Source organism: Thalassophryne amazonica, chromosome 6, assembly GCF_902500255.1.
Source record: "Thalassophryne amazonica chromosome 6, fThaAma1.1, whole genome shotgun sequence".
Classification (NCBI taxonomy): domain Eukaryota; kingdom Metazoa; phylum Chordata; class Actinopteri; order Batrachoidiformes; family Batrachoididae; genus Thalassophryne; species Thalassophryne amazonica.
Genome location: NC_047108.1, coordinates 22,439,742 through 22,462,311, shown reverse-complemented (window position 1 = coordinate 22,462,311; position 22,570 = coordinate 22,439,742). Strand labels below are relative to the sequence as shown.

At 43.5% G+C, this 22,570-nt stretch overlaps 1 protein-coding gene and 1 long non-coding RNA gene across 2 annotated transcripts in view; both read left to right on the top strand.

The window, feature by feature from the left end:
• Positions 1–6,566: 6,566 nt before the first annotated feature.
• LOC117511960 lies at positions 6,567–20,240 on the top strand. Its single transcript, XR_004561161.1, has 2 exons — positions 6,567–6,742; positions 19,485–20,240. It is a non-coding gene; the product is annotated as an uncharacterized LOC117511960 (long non-coding RNA).
• A 107-nt stretch (positions 20,241–20,347) lies between these two features.
• The window catches only part of LOC117511956 (enhancer of mRNA-decapping protein 1-like), a 163,978-nt gene continuing 161,755 nt past the window's right edge, over positions 20,348–22,570 (top strand). Inside the window, exon 1 of the mRNA XM_034171890.1 lies at positions 20,348–21,331. Coding sequence (XP_034027781.1) covers positions 20,676–21,331 — 656 coding nt within the window. The 5' untranslated portion in view covers positions 20,348–20,675. The remainder of the gene's footprint in view (positions 21,332–22,570) is intronic.

The following is a 22,570-nucleotide window of genomic DNA, read 5'->3' as shown; positions in this document are numbered from 1 at the left end:
CTCTCACGACATCCTGGATCAATAGAGCCTGAAATGTGGAGGTTTTCAGCTTGAACAGGCTGACGACGGCGGCTGAGAGCGCTGAGTGACGTCTCGCACCGTGGGAAGTCCTTAAAGCGACAGAATCACCTCAAAATCTCTCATCAGCCGTTAAAATTTTCACTGAAAACCAGCTTAATTTTTCGAACCGTGTCCACTTCGATGTGTCTCACAGGTTTAGAAAAAATTTTGATCAAACAACGCGCCAGTCTCTCAGCAACTTCTCAGACAAAGGAATTCCGACGAGGGGCTGGACGACTCCTCCCACAAGGAGTGCTCACAGGCGAATGATGTCACCGACAGGCGTGGAAAAACTCACGCATGCGCACAAGGGTTCAAGCATGTCTGACGTAAAAACATATGAATGAAATCCATATAGTTTTTGAAAAAAATAAAAAGGACCGTTGCTTTATTGACAGACCTCGTATGTATATAGGTATATATGGCACAGCCCAAGCAGAGGGTCACCCCCAAGAGCCTGGTCTGCTTGAAGTTTCTTCCTTATAGGGAGTTTTTCCTCACCACAGTTCCCTAGTGCTTGCTCTGGGGGTTGGTAAGGTTGGTAAGGTTAGTCCTTACTGGCGTAAAGTGCCTTGATTCGACTTTCTTGTGATCTGGTAGTATATAAATATAATTATAAGTGAATAGTATATTGATGTGTATGTCTGCGTGTCGACATGTAGTAGTGAATTTGTATTTATGTAAATATGACTGATTAGAATTGTTGGACTTGTACTAGCAGGGGTGGGCGCTAATAAGCTTTGCTTCAGCCCACACCTTTTCGGACTCACTAGTTTTGTCTGTGTTTGTTTGTGGAATTGTTCATTTTTTTCTATTTGAATATTTTGTGTGCCAAATAAAAAACTTTGTCACTTTGTCACCACAGCCGAGTAGTGCAGAGTAGTGCTAATTCTGTGTAGTGGACAAGGGCCTTAAGTCTTTTCCTGTTTCATGTTTATTCTGTTTGACAGAGAACCAAATAAACTGTCCCTGTGTGTGTCTTCATCATGTCCAGTCATCTGTAGCTCGCACTCGGTATAATTTCTTTTCATGTTGATTGATCTGGCGGTGTGGAATCCCAGCTCCCAGGGCTTATTTACATGGATTTGCATATTTAAATAGTGGCGTGGAAAGGGAGGAGCTTGGTGCACGTGCACTTAATTCCATGTTCAATGAGATGTACGAACGGAATGTGCTTGGATCCATGTGTACGCACACTTTGATACATCTGGATATTTTTGTGCTTACACCAGTTTCTAAATTTTAGCGTACGCCATGTTTCAGTAGGAAATCCATGCAAGCCTTTGGACATGAGGCTCCTGATATCCTGCAGCTGTGGATAGGCTGGCAGCAGCTTGGCCACTTCCAGAAGCAGCTGTTCTTGTCCGATCTTTTCCACTATTGTGGAGTGCTCATCTGCAGCTCGAGCCTGTGTGTGTGTGTCCCAACCACTGTTCTCTCTTGAGTCCCTCATGTTAGTAGTGGAAGCAAGTGCATTTAGAGGATCACACGACACCAACGATGGCTCTGTGAGCAAACTGGGGGGAGCCTTGTTGCCTTGGCAACTTTGAAAAATTCAGAATCCAGGCACAGAGCTGGTAACCAGAGGTGGACGATACTGGGAATTTTGGTATTGATCCGATATCAAGTAAATACAGGCCCAGTATCACCAATATTGATACCGATACTTTTTTCATATTTAAGCTTCATAGATCCAAAGGATCCAAAAGACCTAGGATAGAATTTCGCCAAACATTGTACGTGACAACAAAATACTTTATTATTGTAGCAGGATGGATGACCTTAATGATGTTCAGCTGGTGGATTGAGTGCAGCTGGTTGTGGCAGAGGAGTGACTGACTGCAGGTGTTTGGACGTGTTCACTTCCACGTTCCCGTGAAGGCAGGTAGGCGCTGGCCACAGCTGCAGGCTTGTTGAGGTGTAGTGGTGAGTGTTTAAGGAAATGGTTTTGTTGTACAGAGACCTCTGTGTGGGCTGTTGTTGGCGGTGCGCTGCTGAGTCTGTGGTGCTCTTGACGCTCTGGGGTGGTGTTGAGTTACAGCTGATTGCTGTGACGGACGGTTCGGTATGTACAGTGCAAAGTAAGCTCCTCTTTTAGATATTTATTTTATATTTATCTGTTTAAAATGTAGGATTTTGGACCAAACTAGGAAGGATGCCTTCCCTTTGCCTCGGATTGATGAGTCCTTGGATGCCCTCACTGGGGCTCGTTGGTTTTCTACCATGGATCTGGCGAGTGGGTATAATCAGGTTCCTGTGGCAGAGGCTGATCATCATAAGACGGCCTTTTGCACACCTTTTGGTTTGTTTGAGTGGAACCGGATTCCCTTTGGGCTTTGCAACGCTCCTGGTACTTTTCAGAGATTGATGCAGAGGATTTTTGGTGATCAGCAGTGTCTGTCCTTATTGTTGTATTTGGATGACATTGTGGTTTTTTCCTCTACTGTTGATGAACATCTGGATATGTTGAGGGTGGTGCTGGAGCGTTTGCAGCATGAGGGGTTAAAGTTGAAACTCAAAGTGTGCATTTTTTCAGCAGGAAGTGCGTTACCTGGGGCATGTCAACTCTGATAGGGGGGTTGCTACTGACCCTAGCAAGGTGGAGGTGGTTGCTCATTGGCCACTTCCGGTCACACTCTCGGAACTGCGCTCTTTTCTGGGCTTTGCCAGCTACTACCGCCGGTTTGTAGGTGGTTTTGCAAGGTTGGCCGCACCCCTACACAAGTTGGTAGCAAGGTTGGCTGGGGTGAAGCCCATTCGAGTAGATCAACCAGTTTCGGGTTATTGGACAGAGGAATGTGGCCGCAGCTTTGAGACTTTAAAAGCTAAGCTTACCTCCGCACCTGTGCTGGCATATGCCGATTTTAGTCTTCCATTTATTTTGGAGGTGGATGCTAGTTATGGGGGGCTGGGAGCAGTGTTGTACAGGATGGTAAAGTTAGGCCGATTGCTTACGCGAGCCATGGGTTACGCCCTACTGAGTGTAACATGGTGAACTACAGCTCTATGAAGTTGGAATTTTTGGCACTCAAGTGGGCAATGACCGAGATGTTTAGGGAGTACTTGCTGGGCCATAAGTGCATTGTGTACATGGACAACAATCCTTTGAGTCATTTGTCATCTGCAAAACTTGGTGCTACTGAGCAACGTTGGGCAGCGCAGTTGGCCTCGTTTGATTTTGAGATTAAGTATCGTTCGGGTTGTAGTAATAAGAATGCAAATGACCTTTCTCGGTTACATTCTCCTGGGATGCAGGACTTCCAGGTAATGGTTAGTGGTGCCCAACTTCCGGAGCTGCTGCAACAGGTTTGTCAGGGGACTAGGGTACATTTAAGGCAGGCTGCGGTTGCAGTCTTGCCCCACTGTCTTCCATCTGACTTGGCTGCACTGCAGCGAGCTGATCCAGTGATTCGGGAGGTTTGGGTGTTTTGGGACCGTAAAAGGGGTCCTGATAAGGAAGAGCGCAATCAGGTGTCGCAGTCAGCCTGGGTGCTGCTTCGGCAGTGGGACCGGTTGGTGGAGAGGGATGGTGTCTTGTACCGTCAGGTGTTTAAGTCCAATGGAGCTGGGGCTGTGTTGCAATTGGTGTTGCCTGCAGCTTTAAAAGCCGATGTGTTGACTGAGGTAAGAAGGATTGTGATCAGCATGTCCGTGATGTTCCCCTGAAGGAGGACCAGTTGGTTTGGTTGCGAGATTTTGAGGTATGGGGCCGTTGTAAGATCCAGGACCAGTGGTCCTCTGTGATGTATCATGTCCTGAGGGCACCACAGGACAAAGGGACTGTTTATACAATTGTCCCTAAGGATGATTTAACCAGAGTTAAGCAGGTTCATCGCTCGTTGTTGAAGGTAGTGGTAGGGCTTGGGTCCCCTGATGAGGTTGTGGCCCATTCTCTGCCCCCTGTGGAGTTTTCTCCACCTGTGGTGGAGCCATTAGAGGACAGGTGGTGGCATAATGGCGGGTCGTTGGTGTCAGGATCTGAGGACCCTGCGTCTACTTCAGTTGTGCGGGAAGTGGTGACTGCCTGCTCCTCAGGTGGAGGGGGTGGGAGAGGTGAACCAGGTTGCCCCTCAGGTGGAGGGTGCGGAGGTTGTGAGTTTACCTGCTTCCCCGCAGTTGAGTCCACCAGTAGATCCAGTGGTTGCTGCGCCACCTCTGCCAGTGGAGTCTAGTACGTCTTCCCTCCCCCCTAGTGAAGAGGTTGTACATCGGCGGACGGCTAAGGTTACTGCGGGTCATCATTCTAATATTCATCATCTTCCACAGTCTGCAGTGCAAGTGGGTCCTTCTGGCCTTATGTAATATAGGTGGTATGATTAAGGTTAAGGAATGGGGTCTATTCCATCGTCGGGGCGATGAGACAATTTGTGGGGGTGGATTGTAGCAGGGTGGATGACCTTAATGATGTTCAGCTGGTGGATTGAGTGCAGCTGGTTGTGGCAGAGGAGTGTTTGTATAAAAGAGGGAGTGTGTGTGCTCTTCTTTCTCTTTCTGGAGACTGACTGCAGGTGTTTGGACGTGTTCACTTCCACGTTCCCGTGAAGACAGGTAGGCGCGGGCTACAGCTGCAGGCTCGTTGAGGTGTAGTGGTGAGTGTTTAAGGAAATGGTTTTGTTGTACAGAGACCTCTGTGTGGGCTGTTGTTGGTGGTGCGCTGCTGAGTTTGTGGTGCTCTTGACGCTCTGGGGTGGTGTCGAGTTACAGCTGATTGCTGTGACGGATGGTTCGGTATGTACAGCGTCTCTGTCTCAATTACAACAAACCTGTGTGTCTTAGGTTGAAGTTATTCAATTGTCGAATTCCCTGGGTGAAATTCCCAGGGTGGTGTCAGAAGTCCAACATATCATGTTCATTCATGATTTCTAACTGTCTTGACGGTTAGGAGTAACTTGTCCGCTTTGCCACATTATCACAATCAACATTTTTGTTTAAAAAAGTATCACTCAGCACAACTTAAAACTAAATCTCTTGAGGTAGAGGGCTGACAAACCACAATACAAGGGTGTGCTGCTCCGTGTTGTGCGACACAGTGCAGTGCTGCTCTTACAGAGAGTAGACTTTGATGAATCTGCATGTGCAGCAGTCAGTGCTTGCGGGAGAAAAAAAAACCTTGAGTAACGATCTTTTTACACGAGGATCATTCAATATCAATACCAGCGTTGGTATCGATCTTATTGATATTAGGATTGATCCGCAGTCCCGTCGCAAGATCTCAGTCTTAAGGGGGGCTTATGAAAGCCACCAGGTGGGCACCACTATTAATAGCTTATTTCTGCTTATTTTTACTATTCACGCAGCCCTAATCCCTCACAATAATCATCACATTAACCATGACCGGACCAGCGCTCTCTCTCTCTCTCTCTCTCTCTCTCTCTCTCTCTCTCTCTCTCTCTCTCTCTCTCTCTCACTCACACACACACACACACACGTACAAATAATGTATTAGATCAGACGCAGCATCTCGAACTAAATAAACAAAAAAACACCACGGCGGGTGCATTTCAAAGCAACCAACAGAGGGGTAGCTACTAATTGCCAACACACACACACACACACACACACACACACACACACACACACACACACACACACACACACACACACACACACACACACACACACAATAAAAATTTGGACCTACTTTGAGTAGAGTGCCAGCGCTGTCCTCTCTTTCAAAAACTCACACTTCGTTTCCCCCCATAAACGCGGTAACTGATTGTTGCTGGGCAACGTGATTACGTTGACAAACTTTCCAACAAACTCACACGGTTTTAATATATTTAATGTCTTAGTGATTATGCAACACTGGCCCTTAAAGCAAGTACAATAAAATGAAATTAGGATTTTATTTATCTATTTATTTATTTGAGATCTGTGACTGTTATCTGGCTTGGGTGGGCGGGCTGGGCGGGCTGGGGCGGGGTGGGCGGGCTGGGGCGGGCCCAAGCATATCAGTGGGCGGGCACTGCCCCCTAGGGCCCGCCCATAGTGACGGGTGTGCCGATCCGCCCACCTCTACTAGTAACACCCTGCACGTGAAGAGCACCACCCAGCAAACGCGTGAAATTACACAATTTCCCTCTCAATTGCCATTCACAGGTTGTTGCAGCTCAGTGAGATAGGACCCCAACCACTTTTGATCATGACACAAAGCTTCATTTACTGCACCTTGGATATTACAATCGCTGGCAGGTGCAAAAATGAGCATTCGGTAATTTTTTTCAAGCGTCTGCAAAATGTACAGTATTTGACCATTGTCGCTGATTAATTACACAGACATTCTGCTTTGTCACACATGAAACATTGATGCATGCACTTTGTTTGGGGGTTGATGTTCCCAGTATGGTGATGGTTGCCAGATATGACACCACGCAAATACCCTCTACAGCCTTCATTTTTTTCCCTCGAAAACCAAATGGACTTGGTTTTGGGACCTGAGACTTGAGACCGAGTTCCGTCAGCCCCAGTACAGCTGTAGTGTCTTCAGGCTTCAGTGGGGAAGCAGAGTGACTTCTCTCGCTACTGATCGATGCTCTTCGGTGTGGAAGCGGAGTGAGTTCTCTCGCTGCTGATCGACGCTCTTCGGACTCGGATTTGTCCGCAGCAGTTGATCTGCATCGCTTTCTGGACACTGAATCTGGATTGTGGATTATGTCTGTGCTGGATTAGAGACAGACCGCAGGTGAGTCTGAGCATATTTGCTGCAGCAAGCGCTACGTTTTCAACTCGCGGGGAATGACGTCATGTGTGATTTTTTTTTTAATTCATTATTTTCGTTGCGTGCGCGCGACGTTGCATTTGACTTTTGACTATTTGTTTGAAATTGTTTGGTTACATGACGTGGAACTGAATTGGCGCAGAACCTGACGTCCACAAGGTTCCGATAACGTCGATAGTCACGGAAGGATTAGTCAGCGGTATTAATTTGTGATCGATACTGTCGCAGGTTGGCCTGCTGCAGCCTCCGATCCTTTATGACGCCATGAACCGGTTCCCACAGGATTTAACACACCTTTGAAATATTTAAAATCCGTAAGGTTCTCACTCCACCTTTACTGCAATATCTCATTATTTTCTGAATTGATTTCAAATAATTTAACTCAAATACTTTATTCAGGACTACAAGCAATTATTCAAAGTGCAGATTAAAAATACAATTAAATGAGCAAAACAACAGAATAAAACCAAATATCTGCACTGAAAAAAATGGTTGTAGACACAGTGGAGTTATTGTTTCCACAGGGGACCGTGTCTACATGTCAAACCTTTAGTCTCTGTTCATAACAACGACTTCTGTCCATTATTGATATTTTCACCAACACTTTGTAAAATATCAAAGAAGCTTGTGATAATTTATCAAAAGTTAGAAGTAAGACCCTGTATGATTGTGTCCAGAAACACTTTGTTCAGGATCCAGTCTCTGGCGGTCCCCACACGGGTCCTGGATAGCAACCACCCAGGCAGACAATGATTCACGATGGCAGGCTTTATTTATACATAATAAAATGGATTACTAAAATTATCATTGATTGTGTTCCAGTGAATGGTTTGATTGCTTAATTAATAAATTATTTCAGACAGAATTGTAGTTATTCTTTGTTTATGGCTGCCAGCAAAAAAAAAAAAAAAAAAAAAAAAAAAAAAAAAATATATATATATATATATATAATTGCAAATTAATCTTTTTACTCTTTTATTATTGTAGTAAATACAAATCTGTACAATGCTCATTTTTAGAGTTCTCAAAAAAGTAAGAAAAAACAAAGCAGATCTGAGTTTATAGCTTCAAATAGATGAGGATGTCTACATGGTATGCTGCGGTGTCACGGAGCATCAGAGGTTCACACTGTTGTCTCACTGCAAGAAGGTTTTGGGTTGTATTCTGCTCAGTTCCTTTCTGTGCTGGAGTTTGTAGGCTCTCTCTGTCCATGTTTCCTCCTACTGTAAAAAAAACAAAAAAAACATGCTCCTATCCAGCCAATCAGCAAGGCATTATATGAAGACCAGGGGCCTCATGTACAAAGGCTGCATACGCACAAAAACATAGCTTATATCCGTCTCCACGCCCACGTTCAGACATATCAAAAGTGAAATGGCCGTGGAAATGTGCATCACGCACAAATCCTGGCTGGCATACGCACGTTTCTACAGCTGTTGTTCTTCTGCCGACATGTAGAGGTGATGCTGGGAACCGTTAATAGTGTGAAAACAAGAAGCCATCAGAGTGATGTGCACATCAGAGACATACTGATGAACATTTAACACACCCAGATGTTTGCAGTTAACATTGGTGGACATAAAAGCACGTGCAATGTGATGTGTAAAATGGCACTAACAGTGGCTGCGTTAGCGTTGTTAGAGGACCATGCAAATGGTGCAATCTGACGTGAGCGTGCACTCAGGGATTGTGAGGGTTTACTTGCAAATGGCAACAATTGGCTCATAAGCTGATTTTGATTACCAAGGCCACTGTTACTGGAGATGCTGCACACAGAACTTTGGCGGCCCAGAGCACAATACGGTGAAGACCCAGGGGTTCTCTGTGTCCACAGAGGTGCTGACCACGCTGGACTTCCTGTCATCAGGGCATTCCAGTGGGAGCTGGCCGATTGGTCAGGAGTGTACCAGTCAACCTTGAGCCAAGCCACCAGCTGTGTGGAATGCAATCATCCAAATGTCTTCTAGGTACATCACATTCCAACATTAAAGCGCGATTTGCAGCGAGAGCCGGTTTTTCAAATGTAATCTGAGCTATTGACTGCACACATATTGCTATAAAGGTGCCATCACGTGATGAATTTGTTTTTGTTAATGGGAAACATTTTCGTTCCATCAGTGTTGAAATCATATGTGATGCACAAATGCATTGGGTTGGGAACAGGCTCGATTCTGGCAGGATGTGTGATTGGTGGCTGCTTGCTGTGTAAATAGTATATTTGTGTAATTGTTCTGAAGGAAAACCAGCGCGGGCACATTTAGTCATGTGCACATACAAATATGTTGTTATTATTAATGCTTTCTTTTTCTTGATGGTGAAACTAGATCTTAAGATTCTTAACAGGCCCCCGATTGTCTCCCTGTGTTCAGTATTTGTCAATAAATGCATGTGTAAAGTAGTGATGTCACACACGGTCAGCCGGCATGCCTAATTTCTTTTTAGTTCAGTGTGTGTGCACTGCTCTGAGCTCACGGCGGCCTTACACACACACGCTCCCACTAACTCTTTTCCCAATTGATGTTTATTCCGTTTGACAGGGAACAAAATAAACTGTCCCTGCATGTCTCTACATGATGACCAGTCATCTGAAGCTCACACTCTGTGTAATTTATTTTCTAGGTTCATGTTGACTGATCTGACAGAGGGGGGATTCCCAGTTCCAAGGGCCTGTTTACATGGATTTGCATATTTAAATAGGGGAGTGGAAAGGGAGTGGTGCATGTGTACTCAATTCTGCATTGATTGGGATGTACAAACGGAATGTGCTTGGATCCATGCCTATGCGCACTTTGATACATATGGATATATTTGTGCTTATGGCAGTTTCTGGGTTTTGTCGTACACCGTGTCATACACCAGTAGGAAATCCACACGTCTTTGTACATGAGGCCCCTGGAGCTCGTCCTCAGATCATGCACAGTAGATGCCTGCTTTTCCGAGTGTGATCTGGTCATTTCTATAAATGTCTGAATAGGATGGGTTAAGTGCAGAAAATAATTTTCTGAAGGTGATTAATAAAGTATAAACTGTCATTATTCCAGGGGTGGTTGCCAAGTGGGTAGTGCACTTGGTTTCAGTGCGGAAGGTTCCTGGCTCAAACCCCACCCCTGTCACATTTCTCCATGTAATGTGGAGTTGAGTCAGGAAGGGCATCCAGCGTAAAACTTGTGCCAATTCAACATGCAGTTCCATTTTGGATTTGCTGTGGCGATGCCAAGTGCAAACAAGGGAGCAGCCAAAGGGACTTACATACAGTCTGGTGAGAGCTAACAATAATAACTTTTTATATCACACTTCAGGAAAAATACATCAATTAGTCTGAGGAGGCAAACATAGTTTCTTTCTTTTTCCTCTCCTGGAGCTCAGAGTACTTAGTTGTAGGCGCTTGTGTCTATGCGCTCGGCCGTAGGCGCTTGTGTCTATGCCCTCGGCCGTAGGCGCTTGTGTCTATGCGCTCGGCCGTAGGCGTTTGTGTGTATGCGCTCGGCCGTAGGAGTTTATGTCTTTCCTCTTGGCCGTGAGGCGTTGGTGTCCTTGTTCTCAGGCGTAGGTGTTCGTGTCTTAGCTTTCGGCACGCCCATCATGGCACTCAGTTTAGTTAGGCAAGCGGTCATGGACACTCTATCCTCAATTCCTGATATTTGTTGCAGGCCAAAATAAATATTTTTTTAAATCTACACAAAGTAAAGTATTTTTTCAGTAGTTACAAAATCGCGAATAGCAGGGTGGTGGCCAAGCGGTTAGTGCACTTGTTTCCAGCATGGTTCAAACCCCACCCCTGCCCATGCTCTATGTAATGTGGAGTTGCTTCAGGAACGGCATTTGGTGTAAAACGTGTGCCAAATCAACATGCAGGTCTGCCTTGGATCTGCTGTGGTGACTCCAAGTGTGAAAACAAGAGAAGCTGAAGGGACCTACTTACAAAATCACCAGTGGGCAAAAATACTGTATATTATACTTTATTACTCAATTTGTGTTTTCATGTAGTTTTCCCTGAACAAAAAAAACATTCTGTCGTCTCCTTCTTTTTTGCCCTCGGGGTCACCATTAGAGCCTGACCGATATGGATTTTTTGAGGCCGATGCTGATAACGATATTTGGATGAAAAAATGCAGATAATCAATAAATCGGCTGATTTGCCGATAGCCGACAAATCACCCGATATTATTTTTTTTTTTAATGAATCAAATGTTCTTTTTTGGACCCTTAACAAAAAAAGGTATGAGCTAAAAGCTGAAGCTTTGTCCTCATATTGATTAACTTTATAACACAGAAGAATTTTCAAGTTCAAAAATGCAATCAAGAATTAAAGCTTTGTGAAATTAGCAAATACATATCCTTAAAAAGAGTTGTGAAATACATCTGATCTTGTACCTCTTGTTGCTGCAACTTAGATATAGGTTCAGGATAAGGATATAGATCCTTATAAACTTACTTGTATGCTTTTGTCAGCCGATCAGTGCAGTGTGACGGCGAACTACGAGGGCCGGTGATGAACACATTTAAGCAGGGGTATAAGCAGCTCTCAGTTGAATGGAGTCAGAGCTCCATCTACTGGACAAACGGTGCAAGGACATTTTGCATTGCCGACACAAACATTATTTCAGTAACTGTTCTGTTTATGAGAAATTATCGGCGTTCTGTCGGCAAAATTTCAGCCGATAGTGAGTACTTTGAAAAAGGCTTATATCGGCTGATAATATTGGCCGGACGATATATCGGTCGGGCTCTAGTCACCATAACAGATCTGATATGCATCTGCATGAGGGGTCTATGGTTATTGGCACTGAATATATATATATATATATATATATATATATATACGAGGGCTGTCCATAAAGTATAGGTCCTTTTTATTTTTTTCAAAAACTATATGGATTTCATTCATATGTTTTTACGTCAGACATGCATGAACCCTCGTGCGCATGCGTGAGTTTTTCCACGCCTGTCGGTGACGTCATTCGCCTGTGAGCACTCCTTGTGGGCGGAGTCGTCCAGCCCCTCGTCGGAATTCCTTTGTCTGAGAAGTTGCTGAGAGACTGGCGCTTTGTTTGATCAGAATTTTTTCTAAACCTGTGAGACACATCGAAGTGGACATGGTTCGAAAAATTAAGCTGGTTTTCAGTGAAAATTTTAACGGCTGATGAGAGATTTTGAGGTGACACTGTCGCTTTAAGGACTTCCCACGGTGCGAGACGTCGCGCAGCGCTCTCAGGCGGTGTCATCAGCCTGTTTCAAGGTGAAAACCTCCACATTTCAGGCTCTATTGATCCAGGACGTCGTGAGAGAACAGAGAAGTTTCAGAAGAACTCGGTTTCAGCATTTTATCCGGATATTCCACTGTTAAAGGAGATTTTTTTAATGAAAGACGTGCGGACGGGTCCGCGCGTCGGGACGCAGCCGGCGCGGAGCGGCGGCTCAGGAAAAACACCTCCGTGTTGATAACCATTTGTAAAATCCAGGCGGCTTTTGATGGCTTTCAGTGGAGTGAGTATATGAGAAATTGTTTAACAGCTGGACATGTTCCAACTTGTCCTTAAGGCTTCCAACAGAGGTGTTTTTTCTGTGGCAGAGCGTCGCGATATTCCTTTAACAGTGGAATATCCGGATAAAATGCTGAAACCGACTTCTTCTGAAACTTCTCTGTTCTCTCACGACGTCCTGGATCAATAGAGCCTGAAATGTGGAGGTTTTAAGCTTGAAACAGGCTGACGACGGCGCCTGAGAGCGCTGAGCGACGTCTCGCACCGTGGGAAGTCCTTAAAGCGACAGTGTCACCTCAAAATCTCTCATCAGCCGTTAAAATTTTCACTGAAAACCAGCTTAATTTTTCGAGCCATGTCCACTTCGATGTGTCTCACAGGTTTAGAAAAAATTTTGATCAAACAAAGCGCCAGTCTCTCAGCAACTTCTCAGACAAAGGAATTCCGACGAGGGGCTGGACGACTCCTCCCACAAGGAGTGCTCACAGGCGAATGACGTCACCGACAGGCGTGGAAAAACTCACGCATGCGCACGAGGGTTCAAGCATGTCTGACGTAAAAACATATGAATGAAATCCATATAGTTTTTGAAAAAAATAAAAAGGACCTATACTTTATGGACAGCCCTCATGTGTGTGTGTATATATATATATATATATATATATACACACAGTGAGGAAAATAAGTATTTAAATACCTTGCGATTTTGAAAGTTCTCCCACTTAGAAATCATGGAGGGGTCTGAAATTTTCATCTTAGGTGCATGTCCACTGTGAGAGATATAATCTAAAAAAAAAAAAAAATACGGAAATCACAATGTACAATTTTTAAAAATAATTTATTTGTATGTTACTGCTGCAAATAGGTATTTGAACACCTGTGAAAATTCAATTCAATTTTATTTATATAGCGCCAAATCACAACAAACAGTTGCCCCAAGACGCTTTATATTGTAAGGCAAGGCCATACAATAATTACGTAAAAACCCCAAAGGTCAAAACGACCCCCTGTGAGCAAGCACTTGGTGACAGTGGGAAGGAAAAACTCCCTTTTAACAAGAAGAAACCTCCAGCAGAACCAGGCTCAGGGAGGGGCAGTCTTCTGCTGGGACTGGTTGGGGCTGAGGGAGAGAACCAGGAAAAAGACATGCTGTGGAGGGGAGCAGAGATCAATCACTAATGATTAAATGCAGAGTGGTGCATGCAGAGCAAAAAGAGAAAGAAACACTCAGTGCATTATGGGAACCCCCCAGCAGTCTATAGCAGCCTGAAAGCTGAAGGCTCTGCCTCCCATTCTACTCTTACAAACCCTAAGAACTACAAGTAAGCCTGCAGTCTGAGAGCGAAGCGTTCTATTGGGGTGATATGGTACTATGAGGTCCCTAAGATAAGAAGGGACCTGATTATTCAAAACCTTATAAGTAAGAAGAAGAATTTTAAATTCTATTCTAGAATTAACAGGAAGCCAATGAAGAGAGGCCAATATGGGTGAGATATGCTCTCTCCTTCTAGTCCCCGTCAGTACTCTAGCTGCAGCATTTTGAATTAACTGAAGGCTTTTCAAGGAACTTTTAGGACAACCTGATAATAATGAATTACAATAGTCCAGCCTAGAGGAAATAAATGCATGAATTAGTTTTTCAGCATCACTCTGAGACACGACCTTTCTAATTTTAGAGATATTGCGTAAATGCAAAAAAGCAGTCTTACATATTTGTTTAATATGCGCTTTGAATGACATATCCTGATCAAAAATGACTCCAAGATTTCTCACAGTATTACTAGAGGTCAGGGTAATGCCATCCAGAGTAAGGATCTGGTTAGACACCATGTTTCTAAGATTTGTGGGGCCAAGTACAATAACTTCAGTTTTATCTGAGTTTAAAAGCAGGAAATTAGAGGTCATCCATGTCCTTATGTCTGTAAGACAATCCTGCAGTTTAGCTAATTGGTGTGTGTCCTCTGGCTTCATGGATAGATAAAGCTGGGTATCATCTGTGTAACAATGAAAATTTAAGCAATGCCGTCTAATAATACTGCCTAAGGGAAGCATGTATAAAGTGAATAAAATTGGTCTTAGCACAGAACCTTGTGGAACTCCATAATTAACCTTAGTCTGTGAAGAAGATTCCCCATTTACATGAACAAATTGTAATCTATTAGATAAATATGATTCAAACCACCGCAGCACAGTGCCTTTAATACCTATGGCATGCTCTAATCTCTGTAATAAAATTTTATGGTCAACAGTATCAAAAGCAGCACTGAGGTCTAACAGAACAAGCACAGAGATGAGTCCACTGTCTGAGGCCATAAGAAGATCATTTGTAACCTTCACTAATGCTGTTTCTGTACTATGATGAATTCTAAAACCTGACTGAAACTCTTCAAATAGACCATTCCTCTGCAGATGATCAGTTAGCTGTTTTACAACTACCCTTTCAAGAATTTTTGAGAGAAAAGGAAGGTTGGAGATTGGCCTATAATTAGCTAAGATAGCTGGGTCAAGTGATGGCTTTTTAAGTAATGGTTTAATTACTGCCACCTTAAAAGCCTGTGGTACATAGCCAACTAATAAAGATAGATTGATCATATTTAAGATCGAAGCATTAATTAATGGTAGGGCTTCCTTGAGCAGCCTGGTAGGAATGGGGTCCAATAGACATGTTGACGGTTTGGATGAAGTAACTAATGAAAATAACTCAGACAGAACAATCTGAGAGAAAGAGTCTAACCAAATACCGGCATCACTGAAAGCAGCCAAAGATAACGATACGTCTTTGGGATGGTTATGACTAATTTTTTCTCTAATAGTTAAAATTTTATTAGCAAAGAAAGTCATGAAGTCATTACTAGTTAAAGTTAAAGGAATACTCGGCTCAATAGAGCTCTGACTCTTTGTCAGCCTGGCTACAGTGCTGAAAATAAACCTGGGGTTGTTCTTATTTTCTTCAGTTAGTGATGAGTAGTAAGATGTCCTAGCTTTACGGAGGGCTTTTTTATAGAGCAACAGACTCTTTTTCCAGGCTAAGTGAAGATCTTCTAAATTAGTGAGACGCCATTTCCTCTCCAACTTACGGGTTATCTGCTTTAAGCTACGAGTTTGTGAGTTATACCACGGAGTCAGGCACTTCTGATTTAAAGCTCTCTTTTTCAGAGGAGCTACAGCATCCAAAGTTGTCTTCAATGAGGATGTAAAACTATTGACGAGATACTCTATAAAGAAGGAAACATATCCTTAAACCTAGTTACAGTGCTTTCTGAAAGACTTCTAGTGTAATGAAACTTATTCCCCACTGCTGGGTAGTCCATCAGAGTAAATGTAAATGTTATTAAGAAATGATCAGACAGAAGGGAGTTTTCAGGGAATACTGTTAAGTCTTCAATTTCCATACCATAAGTCAGAACAAGATCTAAGATATGATTAAAGTGGTGGGTGGACTCATTTACATTTTGAGCAAAGCCAATTGAGTCTAATAATAGATTAAATGCAGTGTTGAGGCTGTCATTCTCAGCATCTGTGTGGATGTTAAAATCACCCACTATAATTATCTGAGCTAAGCACTAAGTCAGACAAAAGTTCTGAAAATTCACAGAGAAACTCACAGTAACGACCAGGAGGATGATAGATAACAAATAAAACTGGTTTTTGGGACTTCCAAATTGGATGGACAAGACTAAGAGTCAAGCTTTCAAATGAATTAAAGCTCTGTCTGGGTTTTTGATTAATTAATAAGCTGGAATGGAAGATTGCTGCTAATCCTCCACCTCGGCCGGTGCTACGAGCGTTCTGGCACTTAGTGTGACTCGGGGGTGTTGACTCATTTAAACTAACATATTCATCCTGCTGTAACCAGGTTTCTGTAAGGCAGAATAAATCAATATGTTGATCAATTATTATATCATTTACTAACAGGGACTTAGAAGAGAGAGACCTAATGTTTAATAGACCACATTTAACTGTTTTAGTCTGTGGTGCAGTTGAAGGTGCTATATTATTTTTTCTTTTTGAACTTTTATGCTTAAATAGATTTTTGCTGGTTATTGGTGGTCTGGGAGCAGGCACCGTCTCTACGGGGATGGGGTAATGAGGGGATGGCAGGGGGAGAGAAGCTGCAGAGAGGTGTGTAAGACTACAACTCTGCTTCCTGGTCCCAACCCTGGATAGTCACAATTTGGAGGATTTAAGAAAATTGGCCAGATTTCTAGAAATGAGAGCTGCTCCATCCAAAGTGGGATGGATGCCGTCTCTCCTAACAAGACCAGGTTTTCCCCAGAAGCTTTGCCAATTATCTATGAAGCCCACCTCATTTTTTGAACACCACTCAGACAGCCAGCAGTTCAAGGAGAACATGCGGCTAAACATGTCACTCCCACAAAATCAATGTTAATATTGTTTGTTTGCAATTACAGAGGTCAAACGTTTCCTGTAGTTTTTCACCAGGTTTGCACACACTGCAGCAGGGATTTTGGTCCACTCCTCCATACAGAGCTTCTCTAGATCTTTCAGGTTTGGAGTTTCAGCTCCCTCCAAAGATTTTCTATTGAGTTCAGGTCTGGAGACTGGCCAGGCCACTCCTGTGGCTGTGTATCTGGGATCATTGTCATGCTGGAAGACCCAGCCATGACCCATCTTCAATGCTCTTACTGAGGGAAGGAGGTTGTTTGCCAAAATCTCGCACTACATGACCCCATCCATCCTCCCTTCAATACGGTGCAGTCGTCCTGTCCCCTTTGCAGAAGAGCACCCCCAGAGTATGATGGTTTTCTTGGGGTTGTTCTCATCGTCTAAACATAAGTGGAGTTGATTCCAAAAAGCTCTATTCTGGTCTCGTCTGACCACATGACCTTCTCCCATGCCTCCTCTGGATCATCCAGATGGTCACTGGTGAACTTCAAAGGGGCCTGGACATGTGCTGGCTTGAGCAGGGGGACCTTGCTGCCCTGCAGGATTTTAAACCATGACAGTATCATGTGGTACTAATGTGATCTTTGTGACTGTGGTCCCAGCTCTCTTCAGGCCATTGACCAGGTCCTCCTGTGTAGTTCTGAGCTTTCTCAGAATCATCCTTACCCCACAAAGTGAGATCTTGCATGGAATCCCAGACCGAGTGACATTGACAGTCATCTTGTGTTTCTTCCACTTTCTAATAAATAATCATAACAGTTGTTGTCTTCTACCAAGCTGCTTGCCTGTTGTCCTGTAGTCCATCCCAGCCTTGTGCAGGTGTATAGTTTTGTCCCTGGTGTCCTTAGACAGCACTTTGGTCTTGGCTATGATGGACAGGTTGGAGTGTGATTGATTGAGTGTGTGAACAGGTGTCTTTTATACAGGTAACAAATTCAAACAGGTGCAGTTAATACTGGTAAAGAGTGCAGAATAAGAGGGCTTTTTAAAGAAAAATTAACAGGTCTGTGAGAGCCAGAATTCTTGCTGGTTGGTAGGGGGTCAAATTCTTATTTGCAGCAGTAACATACAAATAAATTATTAAAAAATCATACATTGTGATTTCCGGATTTTTTTTTTTTTTTTTTTTTTAGATTATGTCTCTCACAGTGGATATGCACCTAACATGAAAATTTCAGACCCCTCCATGATTTCTAAGTGGGAGAACTTGCAAAACCGCAGGGTGTTCAAATACTTATTTTCCTCACTGTTTATATATAATATTAAGGGTAATTTTATATATATATATATATATATATATATATATATATACGAGGTCTCTTAGATAATAAACCGACCCTTTTATTATTTTTTTTAACTATATGGATTTGAATGACATGCGATTACACCAATCATGCTTGAACCCTCGTGCGCATGCGTGAGTTTTTTCACGCGTGTCGGTGACGTCATTTCCCTGTGGGCAGGCCTTGAGTGAGATGTGGTCCCGCCCTCTCGGCTGAATTCCTTTGTTTCACACGCTGCTCGAGACGGCGCGCGTTGCTTTATCAAAATTTTTTCTGGACCTGTGAGGAATATCCGAGTGGACACTATTCGAGAAATTAAGCTGGTTTTCTGTGAAAAGTTTAATGGCTGATGAGAGATTATGGGGTGTTTCTGTCGGTGTAAGGACTTCCCACGGAGCGGGACGTCCTGCAGCGCTTCCAGGCGCTGTCGTCGGCCTGTTTCGAGCTGAAAACATCCTAATTTAAGGCTTAATTCACCCAGGACATCGTGAGAGAATAGAGAAGATTCAGAAGAGGCCGGCATGAGGAATTTATGCGGACATTCCACTGTTTAAGGACATTTTTTTAATGAAAGACGTACGCGCAAATTCGCCGAGTCGTTTCCGTGACGACTCGGCAAATCTGTGTGCGCCGCGACAGGAAAAACACCTCCGTGTTGAAAACCATTTGTAGAATTCAGGCGGCTTTTAATGGCTTTAAACAAGTGAGTAACTGAGAAATTGTTTAACAGCTTGGGCATGTTCCAACTTGCCCTTAAGATTTCCAACGGAGGTGTTTTTCCTGCCGCGACCCCCTGCGGTCGGGTCCAGCCCGACATGCGACTCTGCCCGCACGTTCTTTCATTACAAAATGACCGTTAACAATGGAATGTCCGAATAAACTCCTCATGCCGACTTCTTCTGAAAGTTCTCTGTTCTCTGACGACTTACTGCGTCAACAGAGCCTGAAATGTGGAAGTTTTCAACTTGAAACGGCGAGACGCTGCCGCCTCGAAGCGCAGATCGCCGTCAGGCGCCGTGGACCGTCCTTAAAGCGACACTACCAGACCAAAATCTCTCATCAGCCGTTAAAATTTTTACCGAAAACCAGCTGAATTTATTGAATGGTGTCCACTCAGTTGTGCCTTACAGTTTTGAAAAATTTTTTATCAAACAAAGCAACAGTCTCTGAGCCATTCCTAAACAATGAAAAAAATCGACGAGCGGGTGGACGACTCCTCACTCAAAGACTGCCCACAGGCGAATGACGTAACCGACAGGCATGAAAAAACTCTCGCATGCCCACGAGGGTTCAAGCATGTCTGATGTAATCACACGTGATTCAAATCCATATGGTTTTTGAAAAAAATAATAAGGTCGGATACTTTTCTAATAGACCTCGTATATATACATATATATATATATATATATATATGGACCTCGGCTTAGGGTTAGTAAAAAGTATGAGTGTCGTGTTTCAGAATGTGTATGGTTGTTCTCGTTCTCTCATCCGCACCCTTTCTTCTTTTTCATGGAATGGATGGATGACATGAAGAAGGAGTTGTGGATATCCTCTCCAGTGGGATGATGATGGCCCGTGCTCAACCTCTCCGCTGATACTGGAAGGAGATGATTATCTTACATGACCTGTAACCTCTGTGTCACTTTGTATGATGCACAGTGGAGGAGTGGCTGAGCCCAGCTGGTGAACCCGTGGACCAGAAGCAAGTTCTGCTCTGTGCTCACCTGTTTGTCTGAAGATGACCTGTTAATTTTGTGGAGCTTTGTGTCTTTAATGATTCCAGTTCAACAATGCTGAACTGATGGAGAGACATCATCTGAACCCAACAAACCCAGTACTTTCTTTGGCAAACAAGGGACCTTTAAAAGGTTTTGGAATTGAACTCTCAAGGAAACTTTACCAACTGTGTAAATGTCATCACAAAGGGTCCAGTCCATTTGGTTGGGTGTTCATCCATGCTGCAGCAGTATTTTACTTTCATTCTTAATGAGCTGCAGATACTAAGAAACGATAATGTGTCGGGTCTTTGACACAGAGGAACAATTAAACATCATTCTAATGTGCATGTAAACCTGATTCCAGGCAGAACTTTTCCAACCATCATGGCTCTCAATGCTGGCCGTGTAATCTGACTAATCCTGGCAATGGTAGACAACTTGATAGACCACTTTTACTGGAGTGAAGAATTTGAAGGTCCATTCTGAGCTGCAAATCATAAGTCAAAGAAGAAAAACCTCTCTCCCCCCCACTTCTATATGGTGGGGGGGAGAATGAAGGTTAGATTAGGGCTTCATTTGTAGCTTTTAGGGCTGTGTAGTTATTTAGTCATTAGTCTTTAGTTCATAGGTTTGAATGTCGGTTAAATTTCCAGGCAGTTCCCTTCAGATTATAGACTGAAGTTATTGTGAGGTCCAGTTTTGATGCAAGTTCTCCAAGTCTTAGCATTTATCCTGTGTCCTCACACAACTGGCCACTTCATTTCATACCATTAACCATTAGGTTTTGTTTCATTTTTGTCTCGGGAATCATTTTAACTCATGCAGACGTGTAGCATTTACACTCTGTGCTAACTAGAGGTTTGGTACTTGGCTCAAACTAGATGTAATAACAGACACACGTATATGCCTATACTTTGACTTTAATCTTAGCCTTTACTAATTAATTGTTAGCCATTAACCTGTTCTTGGTTATTTGCTAGCCTATGTCATAACTATCTAATCAATCATGGATTCCAATCAAAGTCCCAACCAGAGCGGCCCAGAAAGCCCAAACCGAGCTGTAGAATACCTTCTGGAACTTAACAACATCATCGAGAGCCAGCAGAAGCTACTTGAAACACAACGGCGGAGGATAGAGGAGTTGGAGGTCCAGTTAGACAGGCTTAGCCAAGAAAACAAGGACTTGCAGTTGGACCGCCAATCTGCCACCCCGCCTTCACCCGCTCCTACCCCTGAAACTCCTCCCCCTCCTCCCTTGCCAAATCAGACCTCTTCAATGTCTGTTTTAACAAAAAGCAACTTCCATAGCATCCAAAACCAGACTCTGCCTATGCCTCCACCTCCCCCCTCCATCCCCTTCCACCATCACCAGCGTCACCAGCAGCATCACCATTCATACAACAGCACCAACAGCGCAAGTAGCACTGCCATCCCAATCCAGATCTCAGCCCCATCTTCAACACCAGACCCAGCTTTGCCTTCCCCTCCTCCAATCCCACCCAGGGATCAGTTACGGACCCACAACCGGTTGACCCGTGTGCCATCCACCAGTACTGGCACCAACACCAACTTTGTGGAAAAGGAGAAGGAGAGGTTGGAGCGACTCCATAGAGCCAATGCTGCCAACAACTACCACGCCCACACCCTGCACCACCAGAAACCGTAAGTTACCTTTGATCCAACCAGGGCCACGGCTAACATGAGTCAAAGGCAAGCCTGGTTTGTGGGTACATGCGTAATGATAGAAAAACTGGAATAGTCTCAGGTCTGCTTCAGCATGTTTGCTTGTAAAATGAAGAAGTAATTTGCTGTTGGACTTAGTTGCTTTGCTATTCATGTTGTGTTCAGCTAAATGACGTGTCAAAGGACACTTAAAGGTTGTTGCTCAGTTACTGAGATTAAATACCCAGTTTCATTGTTTGAGATTTTGAACCTATTCTTTTACAACGTAATCATTAATGTTATGAATTTCAAGTTTCATCATTTGAGGAAAATGTTCACATTTTTCTGGTTTTCCAACGCCCGTAATGTATCTTCCCTCAGTCAGGTTTGATTTTTTTTTTTTTTTTTGACTGAAAATGTGTGCAAATCATGTTTTTGACTAATTTTTCTCAGGCACATAATTTAAGAGGCCGATTTTAGGTGCACTCAGCCAGGATCAATGTTCAGTGTTGGTAATATTAAGATTTCTCAGGTTTGTGGTGAATTTTTGTGTCTTCATGCACAGAAGAGTCCACAGACAGCTTTTAGTACTCCGATTCAAAGCCTGCAATATTATGTAACAAAGATGGAAATATAATTAGTTTTCTTTTTGTATAACACAGATGAGGAACATGGTATAACTGTTAAAGTCATTTCTCTTGTAATTATCATAGAGCCGGCTCGGCAGGCAGGCGTCCCTTTCTTATGGCTCTGTATAAATTTTCAGGTGGAGGCAGTTGGCTGTATGGACTTGAGCTTGTTGCCAGGCAACAGTATCATAGCAGCATTCCATTAAGAAGTGTTGAAGGAGTACTGCAGTGTTTCTGGAACAGGCCATGTGGTCTTCAGGACTTTGATATCCCATCAGCCACTGGGTGTCTCAGTGGTAAAACTGAACCACCGTGTTGGGGAAGTGGTGGTCATGGAGATGGTGATGCTGTTGCTGTAGTAATGATCAAAAACATGTTTGAAGAATAACAGCCTGGCTAACAGCTGATATGGTTTTAACTGCTTGCAGGTCTTAATGGGGAGTATTTGTTTAAAAATCAGTTTGACCAACTCAAACAATTCAAGAGTTTTTTTATTGATTACTTTTCCAAACATTACTTAGAGAAGATGTTGACAGTTTATTTCTATATCTGCAAGACTTTGCAGGGTTCTTTAAGCCAGGGGCCTTGATGTACAAAGACTTGTGTGGAT